This window comes from Thunnus albacares, chromosome 18 (genome assembly GCF_914725855.1).
Source record: "Thunnus albacares chromosome 18, fThuAlb1.1, whole genome shotgun sequence".
Lineage (NCBI taxonomy): Eukaryota > Metazoa > Chordata > Actinopteri > Scombriformes > Scombridae > Thunnus > Thunnus albacares.
In genome coordinates this window covers 16,028,819-16,046,876 of record NC_058123.1, presented here as the reverse complement: position 1 = coordinate 16,046,876, position 18,058 = coordinate 16,028,819, and the positions used below count along the sequence as shown (strand labels likewise).

At 39.7% G+C, this 18,058-nt stretch overlaps 1 protein-coding gene across 3 annotated transcripts in view; it reads right to left on the bottom strand.

Annotated features, from left to right (window-relative positions):
- Positions 1 to 1,610: 1,610 nt before the first annotated feature.
- ssh1b (slingshot protein phosphatase 1b) overlaps positions 1,611 to 18,058 on the bottom strand; it is a 47,963-nt gene continuing 31,515 nt past the window's right edge. For 2 of the 3 annotated variants that reach the window (XM_044334034.1, XM_044334036.1), the window contains 12 exons: positions 12,701 to 12,765; positions 12,393 to 12,514; positions 12,230 to 12,298; positions 11,758 to 11,823; positions 10,566 to 10,760; positions 10,155 to 10,248; positions 9,543 to 9,671; positions 9,288 to 9,334; positions 8,258 to 8,404; positions 7,430 to 7,630; positions 6,534 to 7,176; positions 1,611 to 6,357 (listed from right to left, as the gene is read on the bottom strand). In XM_044334034.1, coding sequence (XP_044189969.1) covers positions 5,776 to 6,357; positions 6,534 to 7,176; positions 7,430 to 7,630; positions 8,258 to 8,404; positions 9,288 to 9,334; positions 9,543 to 9,671; positions 10,155 to 10,248; positions 10,566 to 10,760; positions 11,758 to 11,823; positions 12,230 to 12,298; positions 12,393 to 12,514; positions 12,701 to 12,765 — 2,360 coding nt within the window. In that variant the 3' untranslated portion in view covers positions 1,611 to 5,775. Of the gene's footprint in view, positions 6,358 to 6,533; positions 7,177 to 7,429; positions 7,631 to 8,257; positions 8,405 to 9,287; positions 9,335 to 9,542; positions 9,672 to 10,154; positions 10,249 to 10,565; positions 10,761 to 11,757; positions 11,824 to 12,229; positions 12,299 to 12,392; positions 12,515 to 12,700; positions 12,766 to 16,219; positions 17,846 to 18,058 lie in introns of those variants that run through there. The other variant, XM_044334037.1, reaches the window with a different exon arrangement.

Here is an 18,058-nt window from a genome sequence, read left to right as displayed (position 1 = left end):
CTCCTGTTTGTCTGTAAATTATCTTGTTCTCTACATCATACATTCACATGACTAGAATTTGCAGAAAAGTTGGTTCAGAGCTGATTTTATTTTTGATGTGTTGGAAGTCCTTTTGCTGAATTTTGAGTCTTTCACACTTTACCTGGTTCCTGGCTGACATTGTTGAAATACAGCTCTGGTTTTCTGGTATGACATGACTCACAACAATCCAACAACTTGACAGATGTATGCGCTTGCAGCTTTAGTGTATCTGAAGTGTTATTTTGGGACGTATGTGTTATAATGGCAGCTGTGGGAGGCATCTGTGACATTGGCTTGTGAAACCCCGTCTCTCATTCCCTCTATCTATCTCTATCTCTCTTTCCATTCCCAATTCTTATGTCTCTCATGCGTCCAACAGTAAGCACACAGATTATAAGAGACTTGTGACTTAGAGTACACCAGCTATTAGCCCAGTCTTAGGATAGGGCTTGTTTTTCCCAATAAAATAACCTGCTAGCCCTTTAGAGCATGAACTGTATGACATGTAGTGTAGCTCAAATGCAAATAGTCTGTACAACAGAATGATGTTCAGATGCATAATCTAGTTAGTAAAATTTTCATAGCATTCTGTAAGGCAGGACTTAGGGTCATAAAATAGATAAATGTGCTGTTGCTTTAAGGTGGCAAGGTGGATTAATGCAATATACCAGCTCATAATTAACAATTTCTGTGACTTGAATAATAATAAATAAATAATAATGCATCATTATTAACCACAGGTGTGTACAGTATGACCATATACATTACAGACATGGCACTTTTTGACACCGTAAATGGAGATTGTTCCTTTATTAAAGCAGAAAATCTTAACTTTTGCTTGAACTTTATTATTTAAGTTCTCCTTCTGGCCTGCTGTTACAGTACTGTGGGATTCAATAGTGGCTATTCTTATAGATACTTCCCTTTTAAAGAACTTAACTGTCTGCAGTTTGGGAAGTTATCTAATAAAAAGTACAGTTACAATGACAAAAAGACATTTAGGAGGCTGCAGGGCACGAGATTAGAGTAAGTAGGTACTTACTGAGGTTGGTGTTTCAAACTGATGCTCTGCCTTCCCTCCGTCCTGTACGCCTTTGGTCCTTCTGGGAGATCTTCTCCTTCAGCTGTCACCTGCCCCGTGATGTCAGAATGACTTCATTTGACTAACTCAATAAGAGAGCTCTCAGCCCTGTCCATTTAACTAAAAGAGCATGTCAAAACCAGAGGCGCACAGAGGCGTTTAATCAACGATTTAAATTGCAGTTCTGACTTCTCTCATATTTTTCTATCTTATAGTGATATTACGTAACTTACAGGAAAAAATAATATATTCTCCGTGTTATGAATGAAAAGTTGAATTTATAAGGAATAAAGTGCACGCTTTCATACCACTTACTATCCAAAGAAGCAATATTTCATTTGGTAATGCAAATGTCTTCTCTCTAGTACTGAAATAGTAAAAAAAAATCCTGTTAATTTTTGGGGGGGTAAAATTTTAAGATAAATACAAAGTTATTTCTTTAGTTTGAAGATTCTACAGAACAAGATTGTTCTACATGCACAACAATCAACAGAACTGGATAAACAGATTATGCAGAGGAAATGGTTTATTTCCATGATAAACATTACATCATTTTAACAAAATGTAAAAAAAGTGCATCACACATGAACATTGGCAATGTACAGTACACAAAAGTTAACAAAAAACAATTAACGTAACAAAATCTTACTCCCAGGTAGGTTTTTCATGTTCTACATTTTCCACTCATTCAGTCCAAACAAGCTCACATGCTTTTGGGGCAGACTTGTGCTCTATAAATACACTCTATAAATGCCTGGATCCCCTTTTAACTTACAATATGTCTTAATGTCCTTCCTCACAAAGTCCTCAACATCTGGCTCTTAAGTAGGATTGTCAGTGTGACGCCTGCTGCCTGGGAATAATGCGATAAAAAAATTAATCATTGCCATTTTTAATAGAGCCTGAAGATGTTTGCCTAAATTAGAGATGGCCCAAAGTCATTTTTTGCAGTGGTACAAACACGAGAACTTAATTATGAGTACTTCTCAATACACAGTAGCATTATCCGTGCTTTTCTTAATATCGACCACATCTGCAAGCTAATGTACTCAATAGCAAATTGTAGAGAAAAATATATACAGACTGGTAAATTTCAAAAACTTAAATCAATCCTATCTAATGTTTTAATGTCAATGATAGTTCTCATTCCAGCAAGTAAGGTTCTTCAGCCAGCTATTGAACCAATACAGTGTACCACAAGTTTCAACAATATCAAACAAATACGATATTAATATAGGCTATTAATAAATGGAAGTCCATCAGTTATGTGTGTGTTGGGAGGGAGGAGGAGGCTGCTGTGAATGAGCTTATGTGTGTTTGCATACATTATATTATGTGCCAAGTTATACATTGCCAGGAGCATGGTTATTATTGGGAGTGAGGGTAATTAATGTACAAAAAAGCCAGACCATCAACACACACACAAAAACTTTGCAAAGCCGTGATGCTTTATGATAGAGCTAAGGCCAAGGTTAAGGCACTTAAATACAAAAACAAACCCAAAACATGAAGCAAACATAGTGCTGTGGTCTGGGAACACAAGGATTTAGTGCGTATAACCTCACACGAATGTTAAGCACCCTGATCAGGCCCACCTGTCGAGAGCGTTAACACACTGAGAACAACTGGCTTAAATTAGAATCAGATTCATGATATATTAAAAGAATAGTTCGACACTTTGTGAAGCACGCTTATTCACTCTCGTGCTGAGAGATGACACCAATATTATGTCTGTATGGTAAATATGAAGGTACAGCTAGTGGCGGTTAGCTCATCTTAGAATAAAGATTGGAAAAAGGGTGAAACAGCTAATTTGGCTCAATCCAAAGGTATAAAAAATCCATCTAATAGCACTAATGCTAACACTTAGAAGTGTAAAAAGCGCCTGGTTGAGATATAATGTGCTGATTAGTGAGGTTTACAGGTGCTTGTTGGTGGATTTTGTTACCTTCTGACAGAGCCAGGATAGCTGTTTCCTTTTGTTTCCAGTCTTTATGCTAAGCTAAGCTAATTGGCTCCAGGATGTAGCCTCATACTGAACGGACAGACACTCTCAGATCTTCTTATCTAACTCTCTGCAACAGAGTGAATAAGCTCATTTCACAAACGTTTGAACTATTCCTTTAATCTGTTTTTCACAGCCTTTGGCAACCTTTCCACTTTGTAACATTTCTTAATTATTATAGTTGCAATATTTAACAACAAACTTATGGCAATTGCAGCTTTTTTCAGTTTCAAACGGGCGTCTCACCAGTTGCTGTCAACAACTTTGCTGAATGTTAAGTTACATCATGCTTACATGGCCACGTGAGGGAAAGAACAGGTTAAAGGCAAAACCAAATTATTTAAATCTAACTAGTGGAGCAAGCCTGCAGCTCCCTGAGATCCAGTCAAGGGAGGAGAGGGAACAGAGGATGCACTGTTGTTTGTCTACTGATCTAATTAAAGAAAAAAACAAAATATATAAAAAATATACAATTACCTCATGGTTTGAGATGCTTAAATAATTTGCATTCATTCCTTGCACAGTTCTTCTGAAGCACTCAGCTCTTTAAACACAGTAATAACACTTGTATGTGCTGTTCTTGCATACAAACAGGCATCACTCAGTACCTTTCTAGCACACCCAGCGTGCCAAAAACGGGAAGAACACAACATTGACCAAACAGAAAAACTTGCCTGTGGCACAGCAACTTTGGATTGGTGGCACTATTTTTTTTTTTACAAAACTGTTTAAAAAACATGCCTGAAGCTGTCTGAACATGTACAAAATAATTCCAAATAATAATAAAGAAAATAACTTGAAGAAACAGATTGTAGTGGTAGAATAGTTGAGATGTTAAAACCTGTGAGTGCTGGCTCGGCTTTGCAGTTTTCTGATTTTGTTATGTATTTAAAATAAAGGAAATCTAGTGTAGTAAACTGTGATTTGAGCTTTTTTTTTTCTAAATTCACACAATAAATTTAAGTATTTCAGTTGTCAAATAAACTATACTCACAGCTTTACACTGCAAACAAATAATTAAACCTCTTTTGAAGCAGATTTAAGATTTTTAATTCTTAATGTATCTTTTTCTCCTTTCAGTTCACTTCAATTTTAAAGAAATGTAGCTATAGATCTGAAATATGTCTGTGCACTGTGTGAAAGGATGCTAGAATTGTGCTCAAGTGCTAAATCTATACATCATTAGTGTGCCTTTGCAAATGTTTTGTAGGTGTAGAGAAAGGTAGTCTTAGGTTTTTTCAACATGTAACCTTAAAAGGTAGCCAGAGAAGTTACCCAGATGTAGATTGGGTAAGAAAGTGATAAAAAAAGAATATATCAAAGAAAACGTCTTTGCCATCTTAAATCATGAAAGTGATGAACTGGACCTAGTGTCATGATATGGCTTTGGTTACGTCAGAAATTATCTGACCATTAGTGGAAAATAGTGACATTTATGCTTATGAATGTTTCTTGATTTCTTAATTTCATATGTCTTACAATAAATGAAAAGTACTTCTTCAGTATTCTTCTGTCATTCTTTTGGGGATAAGAGAAAGGGTTGGGTTGAATTACGCCATAAATACCGCCAAAAGTTTTTCCATTGCTCAAGAACTCTGAAAATTAGAGATGACTTCAATGTTTTCTGTCTAAGCGCATTTAAGATATGTTTTGTAATACTGCAAAGTCATGCGTGAGCTAAAATGAGCACTTTAAGGACATGATTACATTAACTTTAATGGAAAAGATCAGGTTGAACCAGCCGCTGAGCAGAGACAACAGAACAGTCTTTGACCAAAACAGTCCCGAGATGCTTGTGGTCCGAGGTACGACGCTTTACAAAGAGGCATAAGAAGGCTCACATTTGCTCACATCCTTTTTTAAAAAAAAAAAAGAAAAAAAAAAAGTTATGCTTTCACATGAAATGCCCTCTCGTGATGCAAAAAGCAGCTGCGGCAGGGAACATGTAAGTGAAGGTAAGTGAGGATTCAGTTGTCAGTGGTAACATGAAGATATAGTGAATAAACTCCAACAGGCTCAACTGCAGACATTCATTGAGCTCCTTCATGGATACTGTTGATGAGTTGGATTGAGAAACATACAGTACACTGACAGAAGCGTTTTCGGGTATTTTTCTTTTCATCAACATCAAAGTGCTAGCTAGAGTTCTCTCAGGAGTCAGAAAGGAATTACCAAGTTGGCAGATGTTCACAACAACCAGATCTTACAAACCACCACTGTCCTGTTTTGGAAATAAGCCAAACCTGCCAGTTGAGGGTAAAATAGCAGCTTAACGCTCATTTCTACTGGGCTGTGTGGAGGTCTGATGATCCTGCATGTGTTGTGGGGCAGGCGGGCTCAAAGAGACCAGTTCAGGGACAAGTGGAGGACACCGGAAAGTCTTCAGTCCTTACCTTGCCAGAAGCATTCAAGCCTGTAGCGTATGGTGAAAACAACCAGCCTCATCTGGATTTTAATGCCAGCAGACAATAACAGAACACTGTAAATGCAGAGAGGGCTGCTGCAGCTTGTGACAGTGGCGCTATGAGGCCAGGACATGACAGTACAGGTCTGAGGAGAGCTTTTTGTTTCTGGTACAACACCACAGTGCCAGTCATCTAAAGGCCCACAGCCATCATAGTGGTTTAGGTAGTCCATCCTCCATCTCATCCATGCTTAGGCCGCTCTCTTAAGGCCCCACTGGGAGCTGGCCCTCCATGGCTAAGCTTGGCAGCTTCTCGAGCTGCTCTGCCCTCTGTCGCATCAGTTCCAGACCGAACTCTATCCCCAGTCCTGGCATTTGCAGCTGGGCTAGGCCCTGCTCCTCAAGCTCCACTGCACCACCACCCTCCCTTGACGTCTCTTCTTCCACCTCATCCGCCTGCGGTTCGTCCATGTCCTCTGTCTCAACTGAGTTGCGGTCATTAGGGGTTTCCTCGCAGCTCATGGGCGAGACCTGTTTCTGGTGATTGGCTAGTGGGACATCTGGGGTGCAGGTGGCACAGCGGTAGAGATGACTACTAGGCTGGACCAAGTTAGGCGGGACAACTGCGGGCGCTGGCAGAGACTGTAGAATTGGGGTGGAAGTAAAAATGGTCCCCGGCGGATCTATGCATATGGAGGGGACAGTGCAGTGACGGGAGGGGTTAAGGCGGTGGGAACGGCCTCCTGCTGGACGGTCACAGCGCCGCCCTTGTGGTAGACGCAGGCAGTCTTTACAGGATTGATAGGAGGGCTTCACTTTTAAAGGGTTTCCTGTGCTAGCACTGTCCTAAACGGAGGAAAAACAGGACAGAATGCAGTATTAGGTCAGTGGCAAGCAGAATATTTAAAATGTTAAGCTGATAATATTACAAATAATTCTTGTGCAAAAGTAGCTTTAAAGTGTGTAGTTTAACACAAAACATGACTTAACCACATGTAGAGAACTATATTTTTTCAACTCACGTCAAAGGCCGCAGGGCAGCTGCGCTTGGCAGCTAGGCGGTTGCTGTTGTTTGTGTTGAGATTGGCTAAGCCTAACCGGCTTTCTTCCCTCCTCTCAGCCTCCTCCCCTGCCTTCCTCCCCTCTGAATTTCCGGGTGATTGAGCCAAGGCTGCCATCTCAGCCTCCTCTTTCTTGGCCTCTTCCTCGTCCTCTTCCTCCAAAGTGCTGAACTCGAGCCTTAGTCTCATGTCCTCCAGGGGGTCAAGGCGCCCGCACGTCTGAGCAGCCGTGCCCTCGCCAGGCAAGGCTAAGTGGGCCATGGGGAAGCCCTCGTCCTCCAATAGGGCGTCTCTCTCCACGTCTTCGATCTCAATGAAAACTCTTTCCATACCCAGCAGAGGCGGCCCCCGCACTGGGGTGGAGGGCTCACTGTCTAGTGCAGAGTCCGACAAACGTCTGAAGTAGTAATTGTAGTTAAGAGAGTCAAGAGGTTCCATCTCTAGACCCATACCCCTGCAGGGAGACGCCCCGCAGCCTCCCCAGGCTTCCTCCTCTCTGAGCACTGGTGTCCCCTCCCCACCTGCACAGTGGCCGGAGGCTTGCAAATCATCCGACCCCTCCTCATCGGTTTCAGGCCTCCATAGCTTGTTGTGGCGTTGTTTACTGTGAAGCCAAAGTATACTGTTGTTTACATGTGGAGAAAATGACTGACAAGCTTTAAAAAGCATCAGTATAATGTTTTACTGCATGTAAGTAATGGCTACTAGCTTTTAGGCAGCTTTTTATAATCAAGTAACAGCCCTAAAGATGTAAAAAGCTCATTGCTGCATTTAAATTAAAAAAAAAAAAAAACACCCAGGTAACTGCAAGCTGCTGAGCGCAGTGAAAACTTGAGTGAAACTGTAAACTTGCTTACCTGGCATCCAAGATTCCCTCGTATTCTGCCAGCTGTTTCATGAAACCAGCGTTCGGCTGAGCTATACTTCGTTTCTGCTTGACAAAGTTGTACGCTTTCTCCAGAGACCAGCCATACTCCTTCATTGCATAGGCAATAACTGTAGAGGCAGACCGGCTCACACCCATCTTACAGTGCACCAGGCACTTGGAACTGTTCTTCCTATTGGACAGAAAAGAAAAAAAAAATATATATATATCTATATACATATATTCTATTTGATAGATAATTTTGATGGTAGTTAGTACAGTGTGCAGAAGCATGTAGTAACAGTAAGATATTTTGTTAAATTCAAGAAATACAAAGATGTGTTTATTTGTGTATGTGCTGATTTTCATCTGTGAGCACACCACATTTAACATGCCTTAACCTTAACCTTTTTATTTTTATAAATCTTTTTTTTTTTTTTTTACTTCAGCTTAACATGCTTAGACAGTTGCATAGCAACCAGGGTGATTGCACCATTTTGGTTTTTCCACTCTCTCAGCTCACAACTGTGTCTTTGGGCAGAAGAGAAATATGTGCTGTGTGATCACGGCCTTGTACTTGGGGGGCAAGCTTGATGGAAGCCACTCAAATTGTGATGACTTGAAAAATTCCCCCTATTAATACCAAAGTGCTGTGGAAGCACAGTTCTGTTGACTGTTGTTTCTGATCAAACACTTCTTGGATAATAGTCTGTCAGTTTAAAATGTACATACTGTACAGTTATTTCTCCCTCACAGCCCCCCCACTTACTCTCCAATGCACTTTAAGAACACATTATTATTGTTATGTGTGGGGTCTCACTTTGCTTTGACAATAAAGTTGTAGGTGTCGTTCCAGTGGGCCAGCAGGTCGGTAGCATCCTCATCGTACACACGGACGTTGTGATAAGAGAACATCCCCGGGAAGAAGTTGTCAATCTCTCTGGTGACATTCAGAATATAACCCACTCTGCAAAAACAGAACAAAACAAAACAAACAATAATACATTAGCTTTTTTGGCTTACAAGTTTAACTGTTACTCATTAAATGTGTAGAAGTGTATTTGTTTGGAGAATCAGACTATAGACACTGCTGCACTCATTAAATTACTGACTGAAAGCCATAGAGAGGCTAGCCTGTCTTTTGAACAGGATAACTTGATATAGTTTTATGACTTGCCTGTCAAAAGCTAAGATTTAAGATTGGAATATTGCTTTATTGAATGTATTGAGTGCTGTCAATACAGTGTGCAGCTCCATTTCTGTTTCCTAACTAGATAAAACAACCACAGCACTGTGCCAAGGCAATATTGACATGTGAACCAACACTTTCTGCAAATAGTATTTGGCTCATACTGGCGCTGTAACATTGCATATCTCACTTTTAAAATCATACATGCAGTGCATTTTGCTTGCTCTTTGAACTAAGAGCTGTATGTCAAGACTTCAGCATGGATTCATTTTTCATGTGGATTTTGAAGATCAGAAAGACACAGTTCTACTACAGTTTTCAAAATGCTGTTTTTAATGCACAATTTTGTATTATGAAGGAAACTAATTGTGTAGAAAACTCAGTTAGGAAAGTTCAACAGATTTAAGTTGTGTTTTATCTTGTAGTAACAGACTTAATCAAATGAGAGCTGAAACAGATCAATGCATCAAGCAGTAAATCATTTATTGAAATACAACTAGAGTTGATCTAACATGAACATAAATATACCTTATTTACAGAGAATAGTACATTTCATATAGAAATAGACACATGCATAATTGATGTACTCCAATATAAGAATAATACACTTAGGATTAAATCAGGGAAAACATGTTATGTTAGTGTTAAGCTATCAGCTCACCCGCAGTCTCGTAGTTCTTCCAGGTTGGAAGCGTTCCACTCGGAGCCCTACAGACGCAAAAAGACAAACTTTATCACAATAATTGCTTTTACTATAAGGTTAAAGACTAAACTCTCAGTGATGTAAATATAAACCACTGAGTGACACTATTTAGGTATTAGCATGGAGGAAAAGTGGAGAAAACATTTTAAAAGTGATATAAGAACACATCAAAGTAGCATAAAGTAATAAGAGGCACAAAGAAATTGTTCTCACCAGGTACACATGCTCAAAGATAGGTGTAGCCTTGTCCATCTGACCCAGAATCAGAAGCATCTCATTATCTATAAACTCCTTGTACTCTGTGAGGTTACAGCTCATATGCTGCTCCAGCTCGTTACGGATCTGAGGACGAGGATAAAAGATGAAACAATTTACTTCCCACAACACTGGATCTTTACTGAAGAACAAAACTTTCCTCCTTAGTCCTACTTACTGAAAAACATTTCACAGCCCACAGTGTCTTTCCCACAATTATGCATCAAATAATACTTTTGTTTGAATTTTTGTCTTCATGTTTTAAATTGTATCTATGCAAAATACAAAGGTGACTCTGAATTATTTCTCTGGAATACTTGTGTGCTAAACTCAAAAGACATAAAACAAAGACATTTACATAATACGTTTTTCCAAAATGCATAAAAATTAGGTCTGTCATGCAGGAAGAAAGATATCAAGCAAAATGGGATTACAGGACTCTAATTGTACAATTAATGACTGTAAAATCATATTTTCATGTTTTTAAATGTATTCTTTTCTAAAATCTTCAAGTACAGTATTATGGAGAGATCTAGATCAATTGGTGAGTTGCTAATTTGGGACACATACCTCCTTTGAGGTGATGTTCTCCAGGTCTTGAAATGTCATGATGGTGCGTAGTTTGGCTTTAATGAGACACTCTGTTCTCTCTCGTTCTGTTGGCCTGCACAGAAGGAGTCAAAACATCATTTCTGCCGCCTGAATGAAAATTAGCATAACAGTGTGACTCTGCTCATGTTTCTACAGCTGAAAACAAAAGACAGTAACAAAGGGACAACAGAGTCAAAAACACTAACATCTATTCTTAGGTCACACCAGGTATATTAGCAACTCAGCAGCAGTTGGTCTGTTTGGCCAGGTGAAACTGTGAAAACTATTTGGGGATAGTTATGTCAGGTGTGTGTATTGTAAACGCTTGATTTTCCTACATTTTCTCTTAACTAAAACTGTTGTTACAAGAAGCAGCCTGTAAGGTCTCACCGGTCCACAAACATTGTGGGAGAATCGGGCCGGGTGGTCTCCAGGTCTGTCATAGTGTTCCACTCATTGATGCAGCTTTGCTCCGAGTTGATGCAGCTCTCATAGAAGGCCATCCACGTAAGAGCGATGCCCCCTGGAAAGTAGTTGAACCGGCGCGACGCCTCGCATGCCTTGTGGAGGACCTGCAAGGCAGACCTGCAGGACACAGAGAAAAGGCTTGACAATCAAAAGTCACTATGGATGTATTATGATAGAAACAGAGCAAATAAGGAATCTCAGGAAAAAAACAAGGCAGATTTATTTTGTTGGTAATGCTGATAACTGACCAGCAGGTGGCAGTGTATGGTAACAGTGGCTCTAATAGACATAGTGGAAAATGAATATCCAGTGTTTGATAGTTGTTATTTCTATCAAATAGTTTTTAATTTGTTAGATGAGTGAGACTGAACACTGCTAAATTTAAGGAATCGGTCAGTTTAAGAGTAACAATACTTTTCTCCTTACTCTCACTGACAAGCTGAAAGTAAGGGATAAATGGCATCCACACAAATTCAGAGAAACCTCAACAAACAAACAAATTTACAAGTTGTAATTTACATATTCACGAAGTCACAAATTTCAGCGACAAGAAAATCAGATTAATGTCCAACCCTTTTATTTACATATGCCAACAGGGATGACAGAAACAGTAGTTCCAAACAATACTATAACATCTCATTGTGCTCTATGTGTATATGGATTTATGTGGATATGGTTAGAATGAAAAATAAACAAATTGTAGGCATTTTCTAGATATGTTTGTTAAAGAAAATTGTTTATGTTACAGTAGGCTAACATGTAAAAAGCCACAATGTTGGACAAAAGTGTCAGCTATTTCTCACCGTTAGAGAATCTTCCAAGAGATGTAAAAATGGGTTGATTTCACTATTATATAATGCCTTTTGATTTACTGTATATTCCAATTTGCCCTGGCAGCAAACTGAGTAAGACATTAAAAAAATCTGACAACTCAAATGAACTTGAACAACATACCTCTAAGGTCGTACACATGCTCTAAAAACTGACTGTTTTGATCTACCTGGTGTAAGTGTCTAAGATAACTCATCCAACGTAGAACACTGTCCTTATACGAGTACACACACACCATAAACAAACAAAAGTAATCCCAGGTAAACATCAACAAATCACTCACCACATGGCCTGCACAGAAACAGGCTTGAAGACATGTGACCGCCCTGCTGTGTTCACACTGAAGCCTCTGGTGATGGGGAGGAGGAGGAGGAGGAGGAGAAGAGGGAAGATTAGTTTGGGTGGACATGAAGTGAGACCGGGGGATGTAAACACAGACTGGACTGGGGCTCGTTCGTGGGACTATTCAGGACGCCGATCTGTGGAACATTCCTCTAGCTTACAGAGACAATGTTAACAGGTCAGCAAGAACTGTTCTCACACATAAAATGCATGTAATACACTCCTCTGCCACAGGGAGTCAGTAAAAACAAAAGCTAGAGAACAACCAAAAAACAACATGTCTGACATGTACAAGGATGCAGCTGGAGAGCCAGGGTTGAAAATCTGAAACTATTAAGTCACAATCAAGGTGGAGTGTGTTTCATATACGGCCAACTAAATCTTATTGCCTTCAAGGACAAACTGTGACTTACCCATCTCCATCTAAATGTATGTTGGTATCACTCCACAGTGGTAGCACCATCCCAATAGAGCAATTTTTACTGAGGGTCAGAAAGATTGAAGAATAACATTTTAAACAAATCTAATAATCAGATTCAAATGTGCTAAATGGAAGGCGGCAGAGAGATTAATTACCTGTCCTTGTCTGTAAAGTCCATTCCCAGGACGATATTTTCCTCTGTGTCCTGGTGGCCGTTGGTGTAGATAACAACCATGTAGCGCACCCGCTCCGACCATCCGCTCTCTAAACGTACAGCCTGTGGAACACAAGCAGTGTTACGTTTACTTCACTTCACCCAGAAATTGTGACAACACTCAGAGCTTACTCCTGCTATCTGAGATCAAACAGACTGATCTGCAATAAAATACTTTTTCCCTAATATCAATAAAAGAATCAACACTTGTGGTATCAAATAATGAAAATAAATGTTAGTTATACTGACCAGCTTAATGCGATCTTCAGACCGGAGGACCTTGAACATGACCTGCAGGTGTTGAGGTAAGTCACCTGAAAGTGAAACAGGCAGGAAACTGAATGAGTTTACTACAAGTCAACAAGAAGTGTAACCATGTTCGGTTCTGTTTTTCTGACATAGACTCATTACAACCACCTTGAGGTCATCATCACAGTCTGAACATCCTTATTGGACATTGAACATTTTGTTTAGTTAACAAAAATCCTGACACAAAATGACCTAAGCATTGCAGTCTTTACCAAATTGCCTCTACAGTAGCAAGCTGAATACCATCACTAAGATAAGACCTAACAATTTAGACAAAAACAAATGCACATTTTAATCACTAACAGGTTTTTCTATGGAGACAGTATCGGCCACAAACTCTAGCATTCAACTTCTTCTAGTGTACATTCATTGTTGGTTTTCTTTTCCAGTGGGAGGAAAAATGTTCACAGATGTATCTCGATGAAGTCGAATCTAAATCCTGCAACCTGCCAGCTGTGCTAAACTACAGTGAGACAGAATATTCGTCACAGCCTCAAAGGTAAAGCAGCTGCATTAAGCAAGCTGAAGATATTCAGATAATACTGATTAAAGACAACTGGTTAAATCTTTCTTTTTTTACTTGAACTTTTATTGTTTTTTCCAACAAATGGAAAAAAGCATACTTTGCTTACATACCAACACAGATACCTGTGCAAACTGAAAGAAAAATAAGAGACAATAAAGGAGTAAAATTTAAAATAACAGAGTAAAAATAAATGAATGTTTAATATGTAACTATCCCACATTAACTTTTTATATCTTGGTCATCTTTAAGTGTATCTTTTAACCTGATGAAGGATTTTAGTCATCAGAAGTCTGGATCTTAAGTTGTCAGAGAAACAAGCTGAGCAAACTCTTATCAGACCCCTAGTGGAAGAAATTACATATTGTGCGTGTAAATAAAAATAAATAAAAAAACAGAGGGGTTATATATAGCTTAGTGAGATGAGCAGGCTGCTGGCAATATGGCAATTCTGGCAAATGCCAGATAGGCCAGTCCACCTATTGGGCTGCAAGGCCACCAGCAGTGTGGGGAAAAAAATATCAACCTGCCAACCGCAGCCCACTTGGTGTTGGAACAGCCCACCTGATTGGGGGTTACATGGTCCCAATTGTCAATATGCTACCATTGACTGTATATAAATAGTCAATGTAGGCTACCTATACTGTATGTAGGGCTGCTCGATTATGGCAAAAATCATAATCATGATTATTTTGGTCAATATTGAGATCACGATTATTTAACACGATTACTTTTTGACTCTGATTTTTGCCAATCGCCAATGCCGATATACGCACATATTTTTTTCGCACCTTGCTGAGGAGACTATTACACATGCAATCATAGATTGTGCTAATGATCAAGAAAGACAATATATGAGGGAAGAATTTAGGAAGACTGGAGTTCAGGAACTCAGCATTAAAACTTTAATGAACCTGCCAAGTGGGTGCAGCAGTAGTTTTCTTTGAGTTTATTAGACAGACAGGATCAATGTGTAGGATTTAATCTTTGGTCCACAGTCCGAAGTAGAGGGTGGCGGTAATGCACCTAATACACTGGTCGCCAATGCTGTTATAAACCAAAAAGAAGAAGAAAAAGTTTTTTCAAACAGAGTGGTACATCCTGTTAGCCAAAGTGTTTCCTATCTGTGCAGCCGAACACTGCAGCACCTCCACGGACTATTACATCCGGATGGTCCCAGTCTTTCACAGGTGAAGCACCGGTTATCCCCGGTTTTACTACAGGCTGATTCACTCGCTACAGTGGATGAGGAAATAAAACCAATGAATCAATAAGTACAAACACTGGTGATTTCTGGTAAATTTCAGATGTCGGTTAGCTTGGTTAGCAAGGTGTGATGCGTGCCAGTCCGAGGCCATCACCCAGTTGGTGTGCAGAACGATTGCGACCATTATGCTGCCAATCAGTGTGGTAGAGGGGGAGGGATCCTTTCTTTTATTTCTTCATCTCTTCTCTAAACCTTCAACAAATACAATTCGTGTAAATCATTTTCTTGAGAAGGGATGAATTTTCCAGTAAACACACAGGTAGACTCATATTCAGACTTGAAAGGCATTTGGTTTCCTTATGTTGCTGTTTTCATGAGTTCCATGGATACTATGCAGTTGGCTGTTGAGGATATTTCACTTCACTATGGTAGTGACAGTATTTAGGTGAAATATTTCATGAAAATGTTTTGTTTGAATATTTTTTTTAAATATTTTAATAATTATAAAGTGTGTTTATGAAAAACTACCCTTATTCAGCCACAGTGCTCTTTAACAACGCATTTTATGGCTCATTCAACTGTGAATAAGTATAAAGATGAAAGACTTTTTGTGTGTATCCAAAGGTGGGCAGGACAGTATTTTTACCCAAAACACTGCATGTATATTTGTGTCTTTCAGTCTTGTGGACAAGTGTAGCCTGAAGATGTTGCTTGCAAACGTCGTCCAAGACAGGACAGCCTTGCTGAAGGAGTGCAGGAACACCAGCGTACTCCCAGCAGAGTCCAGCACACCCTGAGACAAGCCCTTCTGGACTGCAAGGCTGAAAATAATCAGCTTGTTTCAGAAAACACTGCTCTGGGACAGATGATAGCCAACATGGAGCTCAGATGGATACAGGAAAAGAAGAAGCTACTGGACGAAACAGACTCTTTTTCTCTACTTTGTTCATGGCATGCGCCTTCAGGAGATGGAGACTAAGAAGGTCACAAAATACTGGAAGGCAGAGTGCCAACAGGTCAGTGAGATGGAGGAAGCAGCTGCAGAGCTGAAGACTCTGCAGGATGAGATGGAGAAGAGGGTGACCCAGATCTCCCTTGAAAAAGGACAATCTGGTCCTCACCTCAGTGATCGACAAAGAGAAGGCTCTTGCTGAGACCATGGTTAAGATCAACCAGCGAGAGACCGAAATCCACCAGAAAGAGAGAGCATGGCGTGAAAAATACCACACTCTGGAAGGTCATCTCACACTGGAACAGGCCAGAAATAGTCATGAGAGGATGCAGGAGCTTCAGGCTGAAACAAAAAAATTGGAGGGGCGGTGGCGCCACGAGGAAAGCGTAATGGAGCAGGAGATGAAGCTCCGGATTCTGAAAAATGTTGAACTTCAGGTACGCCACATCAGCTGATCATTTTGATTTGAATTATAAATCGTTGGATTGTAACAAACTGTTACAATCCAAACTGTAACAAACTGTTACAATCCAACAAAGAGAAGGAGAAGAAGGAAAAGGAGATGACGGGGAAAGCCAAGAGAGAGAAGAAAGAGAAGAAAAGAAGAGAGAGGAGTAACATCTTTCTCCCTTCAACCCCTACACCCTTACCTTCTACCCCCTAAAACCTACAAACATCACTTTATCCCTATCTATCTGTGTCTGTTTCTGTAAACTATCATAACATAAATAAACCTGTCACCATGACAACTTGAGAGCAAAGCTTCCAGATATTTACCTTGTTTAACTTTCTGTAAGCTGAAGATGACCCTTCACTTTCACCTTAACACAATATAACGTGATCATGGAGCCTGGAGGCTTTACTGCAGCTTTACTAACTGTAACAGAGAAATACTGCCCTCTACTGATAGAGGTTTAGTACTGCATCAAAGAAGATGCAAATTTCATTGAAGAAACATGTACGAGAGTCTGATATTGAATGAAGATTGGAGATTTTATTCATTTTCAAGATTAATTGCAATTAACTGTTGTGATATATGAACGTGAATGATGAAAACTGTTTCACTGATCAAAACTCCAACACTAGAAAACACTCAGATGTAATTCTGACCAGGAAGAAGATTTTGAATGTCACGTTTTGAAGATCCAACATATAAAACTACATTTGTCATTGATAGACTTGAATGTCCATATGGGCGATTTTATGTGGGATGCACAAAAAGGAGATTTAAAGAGGACGGTTGTAAGGACACAAATAGGCCATCTGCTCAGTTATCTTATGGTCCTACATTATGTGAGTTCTCATAATTCTTTTGAAATTCACTTGGTTAAATCTGTTGGACTCAAGTCTGCATGACAGTAAATGACAACATTGTCACTGACCGAGGGCTGGATAACGACGTCAGCAATTTTACAGGTTGGAGGTTCAAAGAATATAGTAAAAATATACAAAATAAATGCACATTTTAATCACCAACAGGTTTTTCTATGGAGACAGTGTCAGCCACAGACTCTAGTATTCAACTTCTTCAAGTGTACAATCACTGTTGGTTTTCTTTTCCAGTGGGAGGAAAAATGTTCACAGATGTATCTCAATGAAGCCAAATCTAAATCCTGCAACCTGCCAGCTGTGCTAAACTACAGTGAGGCAGAATATTTGTCACAGACTCACATGTTGTGGCAGAAAGGTAAAGCAGCTGCATTAGGCAAGCTAAAGATATTCAGATAATACTGATTAAAGACAACTGGTTAAATCTTTTTTCTTTTTTTACTTTTCATTGGTTTTTTGAGCTCTGGACTAAACCCTCTCTGTTATGCGAGTGGCATGTGGGCGCAGGTTTTCAACTTTAAAATTCACCAAGAATAGATTACAGAGCACTATATCTTGATGCGTTCATGATTGTGGCTACAGAAAAACACATTTGTTTGGTTTTGGACATTGTTGGAATAACGTAATTGACAGGATGGCAGAGAAGAGTGCACTATATGAGTAGGGCTGGGTACTGAACTTCAAAACTTTTATGGCACTGAACTGAACTGCTTCGATACTATCAACTATCAAATAAATTCTTGTCATTTTTTATTTATTTATTTATTTTTTTTTTAACCAAATTTCGATACGTAGCAGGAGTGGAGCTGTTTGGAACATCCAGCTGTAGCTTCTCAACATAAACAGCAATGGCGGAGGCAGCAAAAGCATCTACAGCAGCTAGATCAGTAACAGGAAGTTTGACCAAAACATGTAACCTGCAGATAAGACAAGACGAAGCTGTATTAAAATATTGAAGATGATGATACTGCCCATTCTTGACATCAACACAGCGGTGGTTTAGTGGCTGGCGGACGGCTAACAACAGCATCTTGTGAGGCTCGGCTAATATTAGCTAATGTTAGCTAACGTCAGCTGTGGACTCTTGTGTTGTCACGTTCAGTGTTATGGTCACTTAAAAACTGCTTGTTCGAGGCCAGCAGCCGAACCACCGCTGTTTTGATGTCAAACGATAGGCAGTATCATTATCTGCGATATTTTAATACAGCTTCGGTTTGTCTTACCTGCAAGTTACATGTTTTGGTCCAACCTCCTATAACTGATGAAGCCTCTGTTGAGGCTGCTGCT